Source organism: Aquarana catesbeiana, linkage group LG02 (genome assembly GCF_042186555.1).
Source record: "Aquarana catesbeiana isolate 2022-GZ linkage group LG02, ASM4218655v1, whole genome shotgun sequence".
NCBI classification, from domain to species: Eukaryota; Metazoa; Chordata; class Amphibia; order Anura; family Ranidae; genus Aquarana; species Aquarana catesbeiana.
This window is the reverse complement of record NC_133325.1, coordinates 379,803,625-379,825,990: the sequence shown is the minus strand read 5'-3', so window position 1 is coordinate 379,825,990 and position 22,366 is coordinate 379,803,625. Positions and strand designations below refer to the sequence as shown.

The 22,366-nt window shown below is 45.9% G+C and overlaps 1 protein-coding gene across 1 annotated transcript in view; it reads right to left on the bottom strand.

Moving 5' to 3' along the window:
• The window catches only part of LOC141128072 (multidrug and toxin extrusion protein 2-like), a 540,585-nt gene that overhangs the window by 174,361 nt on the left and 343,858 nt on the right, over positions 1 to 22,366 (bottom strand). Inside the window, exon 12 of the mRNA XM_073615139.1 lies at positions 15,859 to 15,934. Coding sequence (XP_073471240.1) covers positions 15,859 to 15,934 — 76 coding nt within the window. The remainder of the gene's footprint in view (positions 1 to 15,858; positions 15,935 to 22,366) is intronic.

The window sequence follows — 22,366 nt, the reverse complement described above, 5'->3', positions numbered from 1 at the left end:
TCCAAACAAGTCTGTGGCAGAGACTTTTGTTTGTGCTACGTACTGGCTGCTAGGCAAGTGAGAGAGGCCTATCCAGGCGGGCAAAGATTGAATCCCACAAGGGGAGTGCATCCAACTACAAGTGTTCAATTCCAAATAATGTTCTAGAGAATACTAAGAAAAGGTATTTGAGCTTCCCTGCAACTTTCCTTCTGCCTCTTTCCTGCTACTTCCTTTATTACTTGTTCATTAAAGCATTGGAAAACATACTCAAGTGTTTGGTGCCTACATCGTCCAGAGGTAAACTCAACGGGACCCTAGACCCGGTGCTGGTGAAACAGAGGTAGCGAGAGTGAAGGTAACAGCCCGCTTTAAACCAGCAGTCCGGGAATTGTTTGACCATCAATTTCTCGCAACTTAGAGAAGTGTTTCACCGGGAGTTTACAGTGAAAGCTGGACTTTTTCTCAGGAGAAGAAGAGGTTAAAAGTTGCAGGACTTTATTTCTGACTGCGTAGGCGGCAGGCACCAGTGAAAGCCCGGGAGCTACGTGATCAGAGAAACAAGTGGGGGGAGCCTGGCCTACTTGATACTAGTTGTGTGTGTGTTGGTGCCAGAGAAGAAGAGAGGCCTCGTGATCATGCTGAGAAGATCAGAGTGTGGCCATGTCTTTTTCGGTGATGCAACCAACTGTGGGGCCTAAGATGTTTCCTACCAGCACCGCTGCGGGTGCTATGCTGACCGGAACCTTGCTTACAGATACCGGCATTCATCTGAAACCACAGGGGAGGTTTGTTCTTTATACAGTTGGAGATATTGAAGGACTGGGCATGCTTTGCCACAAGCGTGAAGGACTGGTCATACATCTCCGTCCATTTGTTCGCTGCCCGCAATGTGGAGAATATTTGCTTGTGGTGGAGCAACCTACCATGTCGCCCCGTGCTTATCATATGGACAGGGCCACAGGTATCGCCACAGTAGAAGCTGCTACTACTGCTGAAAAAAAACGGCAGGCCGTGATTTCGCCTGTTGTCACCGAAAGTGTTCCTGAGAGAGATACTGCGGTAACCAACTCATCAGCGGACATTACTTTGATTTTCGCGTCCACTACGCCTATCCCCGTTGTACCTGACCAGAGGAAGGTGGGATATGTAAAGGCTTCCCGCGGCCGTGGTTGAGGCCTACCCCAGAGACTGCCCGAACCGGAGAAGTCCGCATCAGGAATGGGTGAGAATTCACAGGGGAATGTATCTGGGACTTTGTGTAAATATTTGCCGGCAAAGAGTTGAGAGATTCGGAGATAGATTCCATGTCGGATCTCTCCGGTGATGATGATTTATTTGAGACAATGTCACAAGAACTGTTATGGGCTCAGGGTGAAAACGTTGTTTCTGCCTTAACTTTCTCAGAATGGACAGCCCTGGATTCTGGGAGAACATCACCTTGTGTGGAGCTGCACAGTACTGTCGGGGAGACATTGCCTAAAGTTACTACTTCGTTGCCGACACCCGTCGGGTCTATGGTGAGCAAGTCATTGAACTCTTGTGTGCCCCCTGGTTTGGGGAAAAATAGATTGTTGCCTAAACTTGCACGTTTACAGAGAATGCTTAACAAGCGTATGGCCACAGAATATGGTCTGGAGTTCCCAAATGTTACCCAGGACATTATGCAAGAGATTGAAGCTAACTTGGAGCTTTGGTACAGTGAAGCTGTTTGGGACTATTTGTCTGTACCTAAGCCTTTCCGGAAAACTGGATATTCTGTTGCTATGGATGAACTTTTCAGTGGATGTTTCCTACACTGGAACTATGGTCAGCACATTCATGCTGACAAAGTGGTCATTTGGAGACCAGGAAAAGATGACGTGATGTACTTTTTTACTACAGTGGATAAACAGGGAAAACCACTGACATTGCCAGATCCTCGGTTCTATTGGTGATTATGGATAAAGAACTGTGGGGTATGTAGATAGATAGTGTCAGTGTTCAGAGATCTTCAAGGTCAAGATTTGGTGTTCAGCTCTGTGTTTCTAAGTTCAAGGCCCGTGTTTTTTTGCTAGCCGGACTTCCTTCGTTTAAAGGATATGACATACCTAAATATATATATAGGGATGGACTCCTCAAGTTATTTTAGCTGGTTCCTTAGTGGGAACATTATGAAAAATTATGGGAAGAGAGTTTCATTTTTTTTTAAGAATGAGACTTTGCTCCTAAACTGTATATATCTCGTGTGTGTGATTAACTTTGTTTCTTTTCAGGAGCAAGTGGACCTGCTATCAAGCTGTTAGGCTTTTCAGCTAGATAGATAGTGGGGTGGCAACAGTCTTAATGTGGTTTTGTTTACGGATGTGAACATATTGTTTAAAAGAAAAATGTTGAAATTGTAATGTCTCTCTACTGTCTTCTTCTCTTCTTTACTTTAATCCAAGTTTTAAGCTCAAATACCTACTCTCAGGCTTGGGAGTTATTTTTTTTTTACAGTAGTTGAGGACAACGTCTATTGTAGTGGGGGGAGTATGTAGCGCTGGTAGATTTTTAATCTACTGCTGATAGGTAAATCTTGTGGGTTACTGTTCCAGCTTGGCTGAGTTGCGTGTAGTTCCACACTGCGCCGGTGGGTGTAGTTGTCACCATGGGCTGGTATTGGAAAGGCAACATGTTGAAGCGTATGAGTGCTCCTCTGTCCTGGAGACAACTCGGTGGAGGTGGTCCTCCGAGTTGCATTCTGGGAGAGGGTATTTATGGGACAGACGCCATGTATAGGGGTTCGTTTTCAGCCACCTGCTGGCCCTCCTGGCCGACAGGTATGTGTTAAGAGTACCACCTCGTGGGCCTCCATTCCGGAAGCCCACGTCGCTGCGGCGTGTGGGTGGGCCCAGAAGCCTGTCTGGGGCCTACCACAGCAGCAGAGGAACGGTCCTGAGCTGTCTATCCTGAGTGAAGAAGCTGGACAACTGAGGAGATCCCAGGGGAGGACCCGTCATGGAAGGATCATGCAGAGCGCTGGTCTGGAGAGGGGCCTGGTGACTCGGTTGGAGGACATATCCTGAAGTAATCTTATTGCATAGTACTGCCGGGTTGGCTTAAAGGTACTGTGTCGGACATTCATCGTAAACCAATACATCCTGTGGCAGAGGCTCGTACGGGTTTTATTCCAAACAAGTCTGTGGCAGAGACTTTTGTTCATGCTACGTACTGGCTGCTAGGCAAGTGAGAGAGGCCTATCCAGGCGGGCAAAGATTGAATCCCACAAGGGAATGCATCCAACTACAAGTGTTCAATTCCAAATAATGTTCTAAAGAATACTAAGAAAAGGTATTTTAGCTTCCCTGCAACTTTCCTTCTGCCTCTTTCCTGCTACTTCTTTTATTACTTGTTCATTAAAGCATTGGAAAACATACTCAAGTGTTTGGTGCCTACATCGTCCAGAGGTAAACTCAACGGGACCCTAGACCCGGTGCTGGTGAAACAGAGGTAGTGAGAGTGAAGGTAACAGCCCGCTTTAAACCAGCAGCTCCACTGAGAGTTATTGCTACACAAGGAATAGTACACCAGACAATCGCACCATACACTCCTGAATTGCACTCTTATAGAAATGGCCAGATGCATGTTGTTGGATGCTAACCTACTTCACAAGTACTGGAGAGAAGCAGTCATAACTGCAACCTACCTACAGAACAGACTACCCTCAAAAGCCATTCAAAGTACTCCATTTGAAATGTGGCATGTATCAAAGCCTAGCATAGGGCACATCAGAGTGTTTGAATGTAAAGCAAATGCCTATATTCCAAGTGAAAAGCGATCCAAGCTGGAGAACATAGCCATAGAGGTAATTCTAGTAGGCTACAGCAAGCAAACTAAGGGTTACAGAATCCTACACCGAAAGACTGACAAAGTGACAATAAGCCGTAGTGTTTATTTTGATGAGGCCAGAAACACCAATCCCTAAAAGCTGTGAAGTAAAAATACCAAACAAACCAGAAGAAAAGGTCGACCAAAGAGAACCTGTGCAGGAGTCAGAGCAAGAGGTGGAACTCACAATGCCTAAATCAAGTTCCCCACCAGATCTTGCTGAACTACCTGAAATCAGAAGATCCACTCGGACTACAAAGGGGATACCACCCCGCAAGCTGTCATACACTGTCAAAACACACAGCATACTTGAACCAACATCCAGGGAAGACATAGAAAAACTGCCAAAACATGAAGCCAATAAATGGAGAAAGGCAGCAGAAGAAGAATAATAGTTACTTCAAGAAAATAAAACCTGGATACTCAAAGAGCTCCCTCCTAACCACAAAACTATAGGAAGTAGGTGGACTTTCAAAGTAAAGTCCGACACAGAAGGGAATATCCACAAATACAAAACCAGACTAGCTGCCAAGGGTTACTTCCAGAAATTCAATGAAGATTACGATGAAACATTCGCTCCCGTTGTAAAACACTCCACCATCAGAGCGCTTTTTATGCCGCGTACACACGAGCAGACTTTTCAAGCGGACTTTTCGAGCGGACTGGTCCGATGGACCGAGTCTGGCGGACAATTCGACCGTGTGTGGGCTTCATCGGACCTGCAGCGGACTTTTTCGGTAAAAAATCTTTAGATTTGGAACATGTTTCAAATCTTTACGTCGGAACTCCGCCGGACCCAGTTCCTATCGAAAAGTCCGCTCGTCTGTATGCTAGTCTGACGGACGAAAACCGACGCTAGGGCAGCTATTGGCTACTGGCTATCAACTTCCTTATTTTAGTCCTGTCGTATGTCATCACGTACGAATCCGTCAGACTTTGGTGTGATCCTGTGTTGGCAAGTCCCTTTGTTCGGAAAGTCAGTCGGAAGTCCGCCCAAAGTCCGTCGGATAGACCGTCGGACCAGTCCGGTCAAAAAGTCCGCTTGTGTGTATGCGGCATTAGCATTGCAGCCGGGAAGTGTATGCAAGTCAAACACCTAGACGTTAAAACTGCTTTTCTATATGAAGACATTAATGAAGGACCTCTACATGGAGCAACCACCAGGATCTGAGCAAGGAGAAAACCTTGTGTGTAAACTTCAGAAGAGCATCTACGGTCTTCAGCAATCTGCAAGGATGTGGAATGAGAAAGTGAACAAAGTACTTACCAGAGAGGGATTCTCAAGAAGTAAAGCAGAACCCTGTCTCTAAGCCAGGAATCAAGAAGACAGATGGATAGACATCCTTATCTATGTTGATAACATAACTTGTTTTCAACAAGAAGGGGGATTACAATCATATAGTTCACAAGCTGAAAGAACATTTTGAAATCAAAGAGCTAGGGAACATTAGCTACTATCTGGGAATTCAAATAGAGGGAGAAGAAGGAAGTTATCTTCTCAACCAATCTCAGAAAATCTCAGTAATCTTGTAACAATTCCATATGCAAGATGCAAAGGAAGTGAAAACTTTGAACCAGGCTATCTAAAGAGCAATGAAGCAGAAAACTTGCTACCCAACAATGACATGTATCGCAGAGCAATCAGTAAGCTGTTATATGTTGCCACTGTGACAAGACCAGACATAGCCACAGCAGTGGGCGTACCATGCAGCAAAGTCACAGCTCCCTGTCAGCGTGACTTGAATGCAATAAAAAGAGCAATGCAGTACCTCAAAGGAACAATTCAGATGAAGTAATGGTTACCAGCAACATTAAATCAAAAACTGGTTGGATATGTGGATGCTAACTGGGGACTGTACAGACCACAAATCCACAAGTGGATTCATCTGCCATTATGGGGAAGGAACCATAAGTTGGTCTAGTCGAAAAGCAAGCAACTGTCGCTCTATCTTCAACTGAAGCAGAGTACATTGCAGCAGCACACACATGTCAAGAAGCAATATGGATTTGTCAACTTTTTGTGGACATTGGGATAGACATGTCAAAACCAATTCCCGTTTTTGAAGACAACCAGGGATGTAAAAAGCTTACGCAATCAGAAAGGGTCAATCCTAGGACCAAATTGTCAGGTCACCTGAGGCTAGGTGACAGATGCACACCATTGAGGTCGGGGGTGCACCCCAAGGTAGTGGACCCTATGGCTAACTGCTGCGGATGGGAGTCAGGGTGGTAAGGAAGGCAGGGCTGCTGGAACACCAACACGGTTCCCACTGGGGTTAGAGCATAAGATTCCCTAGGGCGCGGAGTCTAAGAGCCAGCAGGTGTTCACCAGAGCCTCTAGTGGTGAGGATGGACTGGGCTGCAATTGGCTCCAGGTCGTGACCCCCAGGGTCCCCTAGCTCACGCCCACAGTAGGCAACAGGAGTATAGGGATAGAAAGGGAATAACCCAAGGTCGGGGCCACAAGCAGACAAGGACAACACGCCAAAGGTTCAGGGTCACAGGCAAACAGGAATAGTCGGGGACACGCCAAAAGGTCAGGGTCACGAGTAGACAGGAATAGTTGAGAACACGCCAAGATCAGTAACAGAAAACAAACGTAGAGCACACGGCAAGCCGGAAACAAGAAGCCAAACACGCAAAGGTTGATCAGCAGAGCTGGACTACAGTGCACAGGTTAATATAGAGTTCTCTGATAGGGGCTGGGGTGGAGCTATGCTAGAGGAGAGATTATAAAATCAGTCAGGTGAGAGTCGGCTGGTCTCTAGAGATGAACACATGGTGATAGGTAAGCTGACAGATGAACTCTATTGCATAACCATGACAGTACCCCCTCTCTTGCGAGGCCTCCCCCTTCCCCGCCTGGGATCAGGTTTAGAGGGGGACGTCAAATGAAACTTCCTCAACAGACGTGGTGCAAAGACCTCAGAAGCCATGATCCATGACCTCTCCTCAGGACCAAACCCTTTCCGATGCACAAGGTACTGGAGAATGCCTCTACAGAGTCGGGAATCCAAAATTTGGCTAACCTCATACTCCTGATTATCCTTAGAGACCAGCGCTGCGGTAGAGAGAAGACGAGAGAACTTATTGAGGACTAAAGGCTTCAAAAAGGCAACATGGAAGGAGTTAGAGATTTTGAGGCTTTTGGGAATCTGGAGCTTGAAACAAACCAGATTCAGTTTAGAAGTTATGGTGTACGGACCAATGAATCGTGGGGCAAATTTGAGAGAAGGAACACGGAGTCTGATGTTCCTGGTGGAGAGCCAGACTTTGTCTCCTGGCTGAAGAGAAGACGGCTTACGCCTGCGACGGTCAGCAAATCTCTTGAATTTGTTGGCAGCTTTCTGGTGGGAATCATGAACGTCAGCCCACATGGAATTGAATGATTCCTGAACAGTAGCCAAAGCTGGAATGTCGGAAGAACAGGTCATAGGAAGAGGAAGTTGAGGATGTCTTCCATAAACAGTGACAAAGGGTGTTTTCTGAGAACTGACATTGACATGATTATTGTGGGAGAACTCTGCCAACGGGAGTAGTGATGCCCAATCATCGTGGTGAGCCGAGACCAAGGTACGGAGAAAGACCTCCAACTCCTGATTAACCCTCTCAGTCTGGCCATTGGATTGGGGATGGTAAGAAGAGGTAAAATCCAAGGTAATGTTGAGGAATTTGCAAAAGGCTCTCCAAAAACGAGAAGTAAACTGAACACCCCTGTCCGAAACGACATGGGAAGGAACACCGTGAAGGTGGAAAATCTCTCGTACAAAAATGGGAACTAAAGCAGGGGCAGAAGGGAGACCAGGAAGAGGAACAAAATGAGCCATCTTAGAGAACCAATCGATTACCACCCAAATAGCCGTATTATTCTCCGACAGTGGAAGATCAGTGATAAAATCGATGGCGATGTGAGACCAGGGCTCCTTAGGAATGGGCAAGGGCATGAGAAGACCAGCAGGGGCTTGTGTGGGAGATTTAGACTAAGCACAGATATGACAAGCCTTAACGTAATCCTTAACATCCGAGTGGAGATTAGGCCACCAGTAGTGACGACTGATGAGCAGGAAAGATTGGAGGAACCCAGCATGACCTGCCACCTTGGAATCATGTCCCCAACGAAGGACCTTAGCTCTTAGCTTCATGTGAGCAAAGGCTTGCCAGGAGGAATTTTTGATTCCAGGGTGGTAGAATTGGCAACAATGCATGAGGTCTTAATGATTGGCTCAGGATCAGGGGTGGACTCCTCGCCCAAAGTGTCAAATGACCTAGAGAGTGCATCAGCCCGACCGTTGCAGGAACCAGGTTTGTAATCGTGAATTTAAAACGGGAAAAGAAGAGACTCCACCTGGCCTGTCTGGGGTTCAGACATTTAGCATTCTGTAGGTATTGTAGATTCTTGTGATCAGTAAAGATAGTTATGGAGTGAGGGGAACCCTCCAAGAGATGACGCCACTCCTCCAACGCCAATTTAATTGTGAGAAGTTCCTGATCACCAATGGCATAATTTCTCTCTGCCTGAGAAAATTTTTTGAAGAAGAACGCACATGGTTGACGTCTCTTCTCAAGGAACTGAAGAAGCACAGCTCCCACCCCCATCGAAGAAGCGTCTACTTCAATAAAAAATGGATCCCCAGGATTTGGTCTCCTCAAGAGAGGTCCAGAAACAAAAGCCTGTTTCAGATCATGAAACGCAGAGACAGCCTTGGGAGGCCAGTCTTTGGCATTCACACCCTTCTTGGTCAAGGCGATAATAGGCGCGGCAATGGAAGAGTAATTCTTTATGAACTGCCTATAATAATTTGTGAAACCAAGAAAGCGCTGTGTGGCCTTGAGGCTAGCAGGAATGGGCCAGTTGGTAATGGCCAAGACCTTTCCGGAATTCATACGAAGACCCAAACTAGAAATGAAACATCCCAGAAACAGGACCTCAGAACATTCAAAGGAACATTTCTCCAGCTTGGCATAGAGATTGTAACTGCTTTTCTATATGAAGACATTAAGGAAGGACCTCTACATGGAGCAACCACCAGGATCTGAGCAAGGAGAAAACCTTGTGTGTAAACTTCAGAAGAGCATCTACGATCTTAAGCAATCTGCAAGGATGTGGAATGAGAAAGTGAACAAAGTACTTATCAGAGAGGGATTCTCAAGAAGTAAAGCAGAACCCTGTCTCTAAGCCAGGAATCAAGAAGACAGATGGATAGACATCCTTATCTATGTTGATAACATTATAACTTGTTTTCAACAAGAAGGGAAAGAACATTTTGAAATCAAAGAGCTAGGGAACATTAGCTACTATCTGGGAATTCAAATAGAGGGAGAAGAAGGAAGTTATCTATAAGATAGTTATGGAGTGAGGGGAACCCTCCAAGAGATGACGCCACTCCTCCAACGCTAATTTAATTGTGAGAAGTTCCTGATCACCAATGGCATAATTTCTCTCTGCCTGAGAAAATTTTTTGAAGAAGAATTCACATGGTTGAGGTCTCTTCTCAAAGAACTGAAGAAGCACAGCTCCCACCCCCATCGAAGAAGCGTCTACTTCAATAAAAGGTCCAGAAACAAAAGCCTGTTTCAGATCGTGAAACGCAGAGACAGCCTCGGGAGGCCGGTCTTTGGCATTCGCACCCTTCTTGGTCAAGGCGATAATAGGCACGGCAATGGAAGAGTAATTCTTTATGAACTGCCTATAATAATTTGTGAAGCCAAGAAAGCGCTGTGTGGCCTTGAGGCTAGCAGGAATGGGCCAGTTGGTAATGGCAGAGACCTTTTCGGGATTCATACGAAGACCCAAACTAGAAACAAAACATCCCAGAAACAGGACCTCAGAACATTCAAAGGAACATTTCTCCAGCTTGGCATAGAGATTATTCTCTCTAAGGTGCTGAAGTATGGTGCGGACATGGTTTCTGCAAGCAAGCAGATTTTCGGAAAAGATGAGAATGTCATCCAGATAGATGACAACAAACTGGTACAGTAGATCCCTGAAGATTTAATTGACAAAGTTCTGGAACACAGCTGGAGCATTACACAAACCAAAAGGCATAACCAGGTATTCATAATGCCCGTCCCTAGTGTTAAATGCAGTCTTCCATTCGTCACCTTCCCGTATTCAAATGAGATTGTATGCACCTCTGAGATCCAACTTGGTGAAAATGGAAGCCCCCTTCAACCTGTCGAATAGCTCAGATATTAGAGGTAAGAGGTATCAGTTTTTGATAGTCACTGCATTTAAAACTCAATAGTCGATGCAGGGTCTGAGGGTACCATCCTTTTTGGCAATGAAAAAGAACCCTGTTCCTGCAGGTGACAAGGATTTCCGTATGAAACCTCTCTCCAGATTCTCGGCGACATACTCAGACATGGCCTGGGTCTCTGGAATGAACAGAGGGTAGGTACGACCCCTGGGCAGAGTTGCTCCAGGGACAAGGTCAATAGCACAGTCAAAAGATCTGTGGGGAGGAAGCACCTCAGCAGACTTCTTACAGAACACATCCCGGTAATCGCTGTATGCTGCGGGAAGATCAGAAGATACGGATGTGGTAGCAATGGGAAGTCTTTCCTTGGGGGCAACCTTGAGAAGACAGGACCAGAAACATGAAGGACCCCAATCCAGGATCTGCCCAGAGACCCAGTCCACATGAGGAGAGTGAAGCTGTAGCCAAGGAAGGCCCAATACAATGGGGGTAGAGGCCTTGGGTAGAATGAGGCATGAAATCAACCCCTGGTGGAGTAACCCTACCGACATCCTAATTGGTAGTGTCTGAAAATGGATAGGGCCCCCTGGGAGCACAGTGCCATCAATTGCCAAGACTACCAGTGGTGTAGCGAGGGGAGAAAGGGTAAGCTTCATAGAATAAGCAGTTCTCCAGTCCATAAAATTACCGGCAGCCCGGAGTCCAGATATGCTAGGACCGATTGGGAAGAAGTGCCTACATGGAGGAACACTGGAAGAAGAAGATGAGAAGGTGATGTTTCTGGGTCCAATACTCCAGCTTCTAAATGTATTAGACCCGAGCGTTTCCCGGACAAATCGAGCAGGAGTCACGAAAATGACCCTTGCCCCCACAATAAAGATACAAGCCAGGAGTGCTGCATCTAGCACGTTCTTCGGGGGTTAGTCTGGTCTGGCCCAGCTGCATAGGTTCCTCGGCAGGCAGAGGGTGATCCACAGGGCAACGGGGGAAGAGTTCAGGCTGACTAGGACCTAGGGAGTGCTGGTGTCTTTTTTCTAGGGACCTCTCCTGGAAACGAATGTCAATCTGATTGCACAAGGAAATGACATCGTCCAGACCGGCGGGGATGGCTCTTCCTGCTAATTCATCCTTCACTCGGTCAGAGAGGCCATGTAAAAAGGTTGGGACCAGGGCCTCATTGTTTCAGCTCAATTCAGCTGTGAGGATACGGAACTGAAGCGCATATTGTCCCACTGAACAAGATTCTTGGCGAATGCGTAAAAGGGCACTAGCCGCTGAAGAAACCCGAGCTGGCTCCTCGAAGATATTATGAAAGAACTTCAAGAAGTCGGACAGGCTGGAAACCACCGGATCATTCTTCTCCCACGGGGGACAGCCCAGGCTAAAGCTTTGCTGGAGAGGAGGGAAATGATATAAATAAAAATGTAACCTGTCCAGTGGATAACGCCCAGGTTTTCAAGGATCCGGCTGATATAAAGCTAGAATCCTTATTAAAAGCTTCCTTTTCAGTTGCTACTGCAGCAGTTCAACCGGCTATTGCGGCTATTGGGATATGTCAATCTCTAAAAGATCGCTTTAAGAAGGTAGTAAAGATCATACCTTCCCAGGGGGAATCTGCTGAGGATTTTTCAGAGATCCCTCATGCCTTATGTTTTGCAGTTGACGCTTTAAAAGACTCAATTCAACAGATGTCTCATTTTGCGTTGTTATCAGTTCATATGCACCGAGTATTGTGGCTAAAGAACTGGTCTGCTGAGACGCCATGTAAAAGGCTACTGGCTGCTTTTCCTTTTCATGGAGAGCGCCTGTTTGGTGATGATCTGGATAAATACATCCAAAAGATCTCAGGAGGTAAGAGCGCTCTGCTTCCTATTAAAAAGAAGGGGAAGCAACCCTCTTATAAAATTCCTAATCCCCCAGGGCCTGGTGCCTCTTCTCCTAAGCGGTATCGACGGCCTCAGCCGTATGGGTTTAAAAGACCACAGGGTCAGAAAAAACCCTGGGCCCAAAAACCACCCAAGCCCAGTTCCAAGTCTACCTTGTGAAGGGGCGCCCCGCCCTCACGGGTGGGGGGCAGGCTTCGGCTGTTTGGGGAGGCCTGGGAGGAACTGGTTCAAGACAGATGGGTCATTTCCACTGTAAAGAACGGTTACAGAATAGAGTTCCGGGAGGTTCCCCGAACCGTTTTTTCTACATTCAGGGGTCCCGATGGATCCAGGAAAAAGAAGATGCCTATTTCTAGCTTTACACCATCTTCTGTTGCAAGGTGTAATCATAAAGGTCCCGCATGAAGAAAGATTCAAAGGGTTTTACCCAAACCTATTTACCGTGCCGAAACCAATTGGGGAAGTAAGGCCCATTTTGGACCTCAAGGCTCTGAACTCCTTTGTAGACGTCCGCTACTTGCGCATGGAGTCGGTTCGCTCGGTCATAAGGTCCCTGTGAAAGGGAGACTTTTTAGCATCCATAGATATCAAGGATGCGTACCTTTATGTGCCGATCTTCGGGCCACACCAAAGGTTTTTACACTTCGCGGTAGAGAGCAGTCATTTCCAGTTTGTGGCGTTACCTTTCGGTCTAGCCACAGCCCCCAGGGTCTTCACAAAGGCCCTAGCCCCAGTGTTGGCTTCTCTAAGATCTCAAGGAGTTTCCATAATAGGATACAACGCCTAGGTTGGGTACTAAATTTGGACAAATCAGCTCTTTGTCCGACCCAAGCCTTGATGTATTTGGGTCTAGTCTTGGACACCGTCCAAGAAAAGGTGTTCCTTCCACCCCTAAGGGTCGCCTCTATAGTGGAACTAGTACAGAAGGTGATAAAAGAACTACCCCCTTCTATTCGGCTGTGCATGAGATTACTGGGCAAAATGGTGTCATCTTTCAGCGCAGTGCCATATGCACAGTTCCACTCCAGAGTGTTCCAGAACATTCTAAAAGCCTGGGACAAGTCAGTTCGAACCCTGGATCAGCCTATGGTTCTATCTCCACAGGTTCTACAGAGCCTCTCTTGGTGGTTAAGAACCAGCAACTTGAAAAGAGGGAAGTCTTTCCTACCTGTAGCCTGGAAGGTGGTAACCACGGATGCCAGTCTTCTCGGCTGGGGAGCAGTCCTAGAGGAAGCATCTGTTCAGGGAGTATGGTCCCAGACAGAGAGAACTCTGCCCATCAACCTATTCGAGATTCGGGCAGCACGTCTGGCCCTGCGATTCTGGACGTCCAGGTTGCGGGGGCTTCCTGTCAGAGTCCAGTCCGACAACTCCACAGTAGTGGCATATATCAACCACGAGGGAGGTACCAGGAGTCGGGCAGCCCAAAGAGAGGTAGATCATATTCTAAACTGGGCAGAAAAACATGTGCCTTTTCTGTCCGCAGTGTTTATCCCGGGGGTGGACAATTGGCAGGCGGACTTCCTGAGTCGCCAGAAATTGTTACCAGGGGAATGGTCCCTGCATCCCAAGGTGTTTCTACAGATCTGCCAATACTTGGGGACCCCAGATGTGGATCTGTTGGCATTCAGATTCAATGCCAAACTGGACAGGTTTGTATCCAGGACCAAGGATCCGCTGGCGGTCGGGATGGACGCATTAGTGGTTCCTTGGGATCAGTATTCTCTGATATATGCCTTTCCTCCAATCCAGATTCTGCCACACTTACTACACAGAATACGGGAGGAAGAGAAGCCAGTGATCTTAGTGGCCCCAGCGTGGCCCAGGAGATCATGGTACTCGGAAATTGTGAAATTGGCAGTAGGGGAACCATTGGTCCTCCCTTGTCGCCCAGACCTGTTGTCTCAAGGGCCCATATTCCATCCTTCTTTAGGGTCGCTGAATTTGATGGCCTGGCTATTGAGACCAGAATATTGAAAGACCGTGGTATTATGGGTTCGGTCTTGTCCACTTTGATAAATGCTAGAAAATCAGTTTCTAGAGCTATCTATTACAGAGTATGGAAGTCATACATTTCTTGGTGTGAGAAAAGGAAATAGAACCCTCGTAAGTATACGATCAGAAGAGTCCTCGCCTTTCTCCAAACAGGAGTAGACTTGCAGCTAGCTTTAGGGACAATTAAGGGACAGATTTCGTCCTTATCTGTTTTCTTCCAGAGACCAATTGCATCCCATTCTTTGGTGCGGACCTTTGTAAAAAGGAGTTATGCACCTGAGGCCACCGCTTAAACCGCCTTTATGTCCATGGGACCTAAATTTGGTACTTTCAGCCTTACAGAGTCAGCCCTTTGAACCTATTAGGCATATTCTGGTGGTCCTATTGACCAGGAAATTAGTTTTCCTAGTGGCTATAACATCGGCTAGAAGGGTGTCAGAATTGGCCGCCCTTTCTTGCAAGGAACCTTTTATGATTCTTCATCAGGACAGGGTGGTCATGCGCCCTTGTCCGGATTTTTTTACCGAAGTTAGTGTCCAAATTTCATCTGAATCAGGATATCGTGTTACCTTCCTTTTTTCCAAACCCTAAGACTAGGGAGGAAAAGTCGCTTCACTCACTGGATGTGATGAGAGCGATAAAGGTTTCCTTTGAAATGTCAGCTCCTTTTTGGAAAACTGACTGCTTTTTTGTCTTGCCTGAAGGTCCTAGAAAAGGACAGCCGGCAACGAGTTCTTCTATATCCAGGTGGATTCGCCAGACTATTGTCCAGGCATATGGATTAAAGCGTAGGGTTCCACCCCACGATTTAAGAGCACACTCCACTACTAATCTCAGGCCCGTCGGGCTTAGGGATAATGTGTTCCCCCCCTCAGTTGCATTGCTCTAGGACATCCCACATAGTCATTATTATGGTGCTCTGTGTCCCGTGATGTATGATAAAGGAAAAACGGATTTTTAAAACAGCTTACCTGTAAAATCCTTTTCTTTGAGTACATCACGGGACACAGAGGTCCCTTCCCTCCTTTTTCTGGGATCGTCATTGCTTGCTACAAACCTGAGGCACTTCCTGTATAGGAGGGGTTATATGGGAGGAACCGTCTTACTATTGGTTGCCAGTGTCCAATCACCTGAAGGTAAGCGTATAGCCCACATAGTCATTATTATGGTGCTTTGTGTCCCGTGATGTACTCAAAGAAAAGGATTTTACAGGTAAGCTGTTTTAAAAATCCGTTTTCTTCAGTTGGGGCACTGGAAGAATTTACCTGCCCCTGGTCTCACTAATGTTAGTCAAGTAACATGAGGAAATTTGTGATATCTGAAACCCTTTGTTAATATGCAAGGTACTGTGGGGGTTATTTACTAAAGGAAAATCCACTTTGCACTGCAAATGCACTGAAGTAAAGTCGCTGTAGATCCGAGGGGGACATGCAAGGAAAATAAAAAAAACAGCATTTTAGCTTGCACATGATTGGATGATAAAATCAGCAGAGCTTCCACTCATTTCAGATCTACTCCTTAGATTTAGAGCGACTGCACTTCCAAGTGCACTGTCAGTGCACTTTCAAGTGCACTTGCAGTGCAAAGTGGATTCTCCTTTAGTAAATAACCCCCATAGTGTGGTAAATTGTCCAAATTAGGGATTAGAACAGTCTGGCCATAGGCTACAAAAGAGGCAACACTTTCTTTTGTGTCATTTAGACCCTGTACTATTATAGCATGCTTCCATCTGCCTACACCAATGTGTTTGGCAAAATATGCTGGTCTTCTAATATATTTTTATCTGGATAGCTTTTTGTCTCATGCTAAAAAATGGCAGTGTGTATGAATTACTTTTCTGTTTATAAATCTTTAAAAACACCTTTTGCACAAATGTGAGATAGTGTATCATCAAAGTAGTGAATCATCATTTAAATAGATTTGAAGAAGTTGTTCACCTCCATTTTACTCACCTATCATTTGTAAAAATGTAACCGATGACATTTTTCAGCGCAAGTAGAGTACAGCTGACCAGCAAGCAACAAAATGCTGAAAAACAGGAAGTGCAGATTAGCCTGAAAAATAATTTAATGTTTGAACTGCTTGGAAAATGCCCACTAATACTTCAAATACCAGTAAATCAGAAGTGGTATACCAAGCCGAAGAAAATTGCATAATTGAAAACAAATGACAATAAATGCAAGACTAATGTTTTTTCAAATACGTATGTTCTATGTCTTTCTTAAGGACACGAAACATGTCCTTAATTTATTGGGTGAAATTGAATGGAAGACCACCTACACGCTAGTGACTGCGGATGTCGCATCGCTTTACACGTCGATATCTCACCAATTAGGACATGAGGCGGTGCGACATTTCCTCTATCGGGACTCCAATATCCCCATCACACAATGTAATTTTGTGATGGAGCTATTGGACTTCTCGATGGAGCACAACCATTTTTGGCACAATGGTGCGCATTATTTGCAGATAAAGGGGGTGGCCATGGGAGCTAAATTTGCTCCCAGCATGGCCAACCTCTTTATGGCAAAATGGGAGGAAGAAGAGGTTCTGCATGACAGGCCCTCCCAGCTTGTCATGTGGAGAAGATTCATTGATGACGTCCTCTTTATATGGAATGGCAACTTGGAATCTGTTGCCACTTTCCTCTCCTCTCTAAATAACAATGACAGAGGTATAGTGCTCATCTATGAGTCTAGTTCAACTCAAATTAATTTCCTTGATCTAGTCATTACTATTGATAATGGTAGGATCACCACCTCCACCTTTTTTAAACCAACCGACAGGAACAGTTTCATTCCACTAGATTCCTGTCACCATCATTCTTGGTTATCTGCTGCCCCTAAGGGCCAGTTTCTGCGCCTAAGGCGGAATTGCTCAGATTTAGATCAGTTTTACAATGAGGCCTCTACCTTGAAATCTAGATTTGTGAGTAAGGGTTATGATGAGGCAGTTCTTGATTCTTTGATCGTAGAGGTAGGGAATAAGAACCGTAGGGACTTATTGGTTGACAAACCTCCTCAGGTCGAAAACAGAGAAGATTTCGGACTGGCCTTTCTTACAACTTATTCAAGCCAGCACTGGGCCATCAAAAGGATCATTAGAAAACATTGGCCAGTTATTAAAAACGACAGGATCCTTGGACCCTTACTCAGATAAACCTCGGGTTTTATTCAGGGGAGCCACTAGCTTTAGACACATACTGGCACCTATCGTACCAGATCCGCCCACACTTCTTAGTTTTTTTGGGGACCTTAAGGGCTTTTCCCAGTGTAGAAGGTGCAAAGTCTGTAGGGTAAACATGGTAAGAGACAGGAGATTTACTGAATTCACTTCAGCAAATACGGGTCTCACATACCCCATTAAATCACTCATAACATGCACTACTAAGTGTGTTGTATACCTCCTTAGGTGCCCATGTGGGTTAGAATATGTGGGACGAACCATTAGGATGTTGCACGTAAGGTTAGGCGGACACATCACCAACATTAAACAAGGCTTTGACAAGCACAGTGTCTCTAGACACTATGATCTTGTACATAACAGAGACCCTAAGGGCACCATCTTTATTGGTATAGAAAAATACGTCCCCCATTGGCGTGGCAGTAATGGCAAGAGAGCCATTTCTAGATCCGAGACCAACTGGATCTACAAACTTGGCTCTCATGCCCCCAATGGCTTGAACATAGAATGGGACATCAACTGTTTCATTAATAACAGCTGATGTCCCTGTTGGAGAATGCACAACATCTTATAACATGTTCTTTATTGTTGGAGGCTATGTCATGAAAACCATATGTTGTGCATTTTTTTGCTCCCATGTTCTTTATCCATTATTCATAATCATGTTAAGTGACCCCTTTGTTAGTGGGGATGAGATTGCTTATTTCACTATTTATTTTTGTGTAGTTGCTGGGTATACTAACCGTCATGGATGTTGAAGGAAATAGTTACCTATTGTTTACATTCTATGCTTTACCTTTAATGTCCACTAGATGGCATTAGCTTGAACAGCTTGTCATACTTTATATATGCCTGACAGCGTTCACGGTTGCTAACCAACACATCAGGCTTCTCTCACTCTGTTTATGTGATAGGAATTAGATCCCAAATGACCAATTGTGCTTTAGCTCTGGTTGTTTTAGCCAATGGGGGTGCTTCCCAAAGCGCCGTCTGGCTATTTAATGCGCATCATGACGTCAGTTGTGACAAAACGGCCGTAGGGTCACAACATGAACTCGCATCAGGCATGCGCGATTTCAATTTTAACGGCAGTGAAATCTTTTCCTTTATCCTAGCTGGATTTTTATATTATCATTCGTGCGATGCAGTACATGCCTGCTATTTTTTAATATATGAATTTGGCATTCTACACTATGGGAGTTCCTTTTTCTTTTTGATATGGCTCACCCCCGCTGAAGTGCTTGCTGCTTTGAGTCATCTTGTTACCACGCTCTCCTGAGTGTCCCCTGCTGCTACAAATGACCTATTTGGAAAGAAGGAAGGAGATCTGAGGACCACCAGCCGTCATCCTGTCGTGACATCTGCGGTGATCTACTAAGCCTGTATTGACCCCCCTAAGGGTGTAAGGGTGGTCGCAGGCTTTCTGGTAAGCCTCCAACTTTTTCACCTGGTGACGGCAGCACTATCAAGTGGAGTATCGCATTTGGATTTTTGCACTTTTTATATAATCATTTTTGGAAATTTTTTTGGATTTTTCACTTTATTTGAACATTTTCACTATTATAATTTGGTACTCTATGAGCACTTAATTGCATTGATTGTTAGCATTTATTGGTGGATTTGTATTACTGTTTACACTATTTCATTTATTTTGATTGCACTAACACTAGTTTGATTAGTATAATCAGCTTACTTTGTTATATGTCCAGCGCTGCACTGTTTTATATATATGTATGTTCTATGCCTGCCTACTGATGTGCATCTTCAGCCATTCACTTTATTTGGACAGTGTGTGTTAGAACCTTTGTTAATTTGTTTTATTTTGCTGTCTAGGTCCCATAAAAATGCTTACCATGAAACTAGAGGGATGAATTGCTCCACTGGTATCACAGACAGCATAAAATCATGACAGAGGTTCTAACCCTTGCCCGCTCTATACAATACTGAAATAATCACCTTGTTTAAGTACTGAGATAATTATCATTCAGAGCAATTTGTAAAAGACAATTACTGAAAATTACAGAAAGAAAGAGGATAATAAATAAGGTGTATGTCTAGCCAAAACATTTGTACTTGTTTTGGATGGAGTGGGGAAGGATTCAAATCCCTTGGCAGGTTTTTACTACTATTCGAGGTTCCAATAGATTCCCCTCACTGTTATGCCCTGTACACACGGTTGGACATTGATCGAACATTCCGACAACAAAATACATGGATTTTTTCCAACGGATGTTGGCTCAAACTTGTTTTGCATACACACGTTCACACAAAGTTGTCGGAAAATCCAATGGTTCTGAACGCGGTGACGTAAAACACGTACGTCGGGACTATAAATGGGGCAGTAGCCAATAGCTTTCGTCTCTTAATTTATTCTGAGCATGCGTTGCACTTTGTGTGTTGGATTTGTGTACACACAATCGGAATTTCCGACAACGGATTTTGTTGTTGGAAAATTTTATAGCAAGCTCTCAAACTTTGTGTGTCGGAAATTCCAATGGAAAATGTGTGATGGAGCCCACACATGGTCGGAATTTCCGACAACAAGGTCCTATCACACATTTTCCATTGGAAAATCCGACCGTGTGTACAGGGCATAACAGTGATAACAGTTTCATCACACAGGAAGTGGGGGGGAAATCTGCAACAGGAGCACAAACAACAATAAAAAGCTGGCAGAGGTTCTGTAGTGTAACGGTCACAGCCAAATAATCAGACCAGTGGTGATATGCAATCTCTACTTTACTTAACAGTGAACTTCAACATAAATTGTACCGGAAATCTTGCGAAACTGGGTAAAGGAAGAGGATATAACAATTTCACTGCCTTTCAACTAATGTCCACAAGGTGGCAGCAGCGTGTTCTGAGTCCAATCAACAGATAGAAATGAAAACTTAAGAATCTCACGTGTTCCAAAATAATAATTGTTCATTCCACAGACTGTGAGCTGAGTGGACCTCCTGACACAAACTTCACGCTGGCACTGCTTTCTACTTGCTTTGGTCAGGGGGTTTTGGTGGCTGGAGATAGGGCCAACTCACTTCATGGACAGCTTCCACCAATGGACTGTAACAGAGTCCTCTCCAGTGACTGGGGCTTGGAAAGATACTGCGTGCTCTTGTGCTCACTGCTGGAGGCCCGCACACCAGACTTAACAGGGGAGGACCCAGCACGTGGGAACAGCTCACTTGCCCAGTCACTGCTGTCCCATCAGGCAGGATCTCTCTGAGCACAGGAAGCTGGGTGGAGCTGACTTTTATATCCCCCGGGCGTGTCCAGGAGCTCAGAGGATTGTGGGGAGTTGAGTTAAAGGGACCTGCACCAGAATCTGGACAAAAGGGCATCCCACTACACTCCACCCCGCTTGAACTTGCGATTCCAGGCAAGTTTACCGACCAGACAAAGTCCTCCTGTGCAAAACGTTCAGGTGGTTTCCCAAAGTTGTGTCTCTGAGAGCTTCTCAAGGGTTGAGGTTCAGGCTCCTCTTCAGGAGCAGGCAAAGGTACATCTTCACTTTCAGCCATCTCAGTGGACAGTGGGTCAGAGGGCTCCACAGCAGGAGTAGGAATTCGAGCTGGGCAATCATTGGGCTGCCTGGAATTGTCTGTATCTGTAATCTCTCCTTGGAGATTTGGAGGCAACAGTGAACGGACAGGGAGTAACCACCACTGATTCTCTGCTGGGACTGCTACGGTGGCTTGGAAACCTGTTCCTCCGGCTCTCTAGATAAGCTTTCAGGCACCTCTACGTAATTTCTAATAGGTTTGAGGAGCCGGCGGTGTAGCCTCCTTGGCCTATCTTGTGTATTTTCCTTCTGGACGTCATAGACTGGCACTCCTGGAATTGGTTGCTGTAGCACCACTCCGGGCACTTCCTCCCATGAAGTTTGTAGCTTGCCCTGCTGATGTGCACCTTTGCGCCTGATCATGACCCTGTCTCCCGGCTTCAGGTCATAGACCTCCGTTCCTGACTCTTCTTGTTCCACCCAAGTTCGCTCCTTTACAAACTGTTGGACTTCTGACAGGCGTCGCCTCCACTCTCGAATCCAAGTTGCTGGAGTATACTCCAGATCAAGGGTCTTCAAACTATGGCCCTCCAGTTGTTCAAGAACTACAATTCCCATCATGCCTAGCCATGTCTGTGAATGTCAGAGTTTTACAATGCCTCATGGGATGTGTAGTTCCGCAACACCTGGAGGGCCGTAGTTTGAGGATCCCTGCTCCAGATCTTCAGTGGGGACAGCACCCCATAGATCTGTGGGTCCCCCAAGAGTACGGCCAAACATCACGTGGTAAGGAGACCGAGCTGACGCTGAGTGCACAGTATGATTATACTTCCAAACCACTTCGGCCAAGTAATGGGTCCATCTGGTTCGTTTCTCACGGGCCAGCCCTCTCAACAGTTGTATCAGTGTACGGTTAAACCTCTCGCAGGCTCCGTTACCCTGTGGGTGATATGGGGTCGTATGCGTCTTCTTGACACCTAAGGAGCGACACCACTTCTGGAAGAACTCATTTTCAAAGCAGAGCCCTTGATCTGAATGTATCTGCTGAGGGCAACCATACGGGAGACAGAAGTGCTTCCACACTGCTTGAGCTGCAGTCTTTGCAGTCTGGTCACGAGTTGGTACAGCTACTGCAAACTTGGTAAAGTGGTCCACCATGACAAGTCCATGGCGATGTCCATCTTCCGACATGTCGAGGGTGAGGAAGTCAACTGTCAATACTTCCAATGGGGCAGACGTGTTCCTAGTCATGGGAGGCACCTGGACCTCAGCCCCCTTGGTCACGGAGCATACCGCACATTGCCGACATACCTGATCAATCAACTGGAACAGCCCCACACACATGGCTTGCCTTTTGAACCAGGCGAATGTCTTGTGGACACCCCAATGTCCTCCTTCCACATGGATCCTTTCTGCCTCTGGTCGAGCTCTGGCCCGGGACAGTACGACCTGCCAGGTTACCGAAGAGTCATGGGGGAACATTATTCTGCGATACAAAATGCCATTTCTCAAGAGGAGGCGTGACCATTCGTTCAGCAGTTTTTGTGTTTCTGGTAGCAGTTGTGATCTTTCAATTCTACTGGGCCAGCGCCGTAACTGCATTGCCTTTATGACTGGGGCAATCACAGGGTCATCCTTCTGCATTTCTGCCCAGTAACAATTTTCCAATACCTGGATGAGGTCCACCCGTGGTCTACTCTTAGGTCTAGCCCTCATTAAGTTTGGGATTTCTTCGTCTTCGGCCTCTTCATCCGCATCTCGCTGGGGTTGGGGTG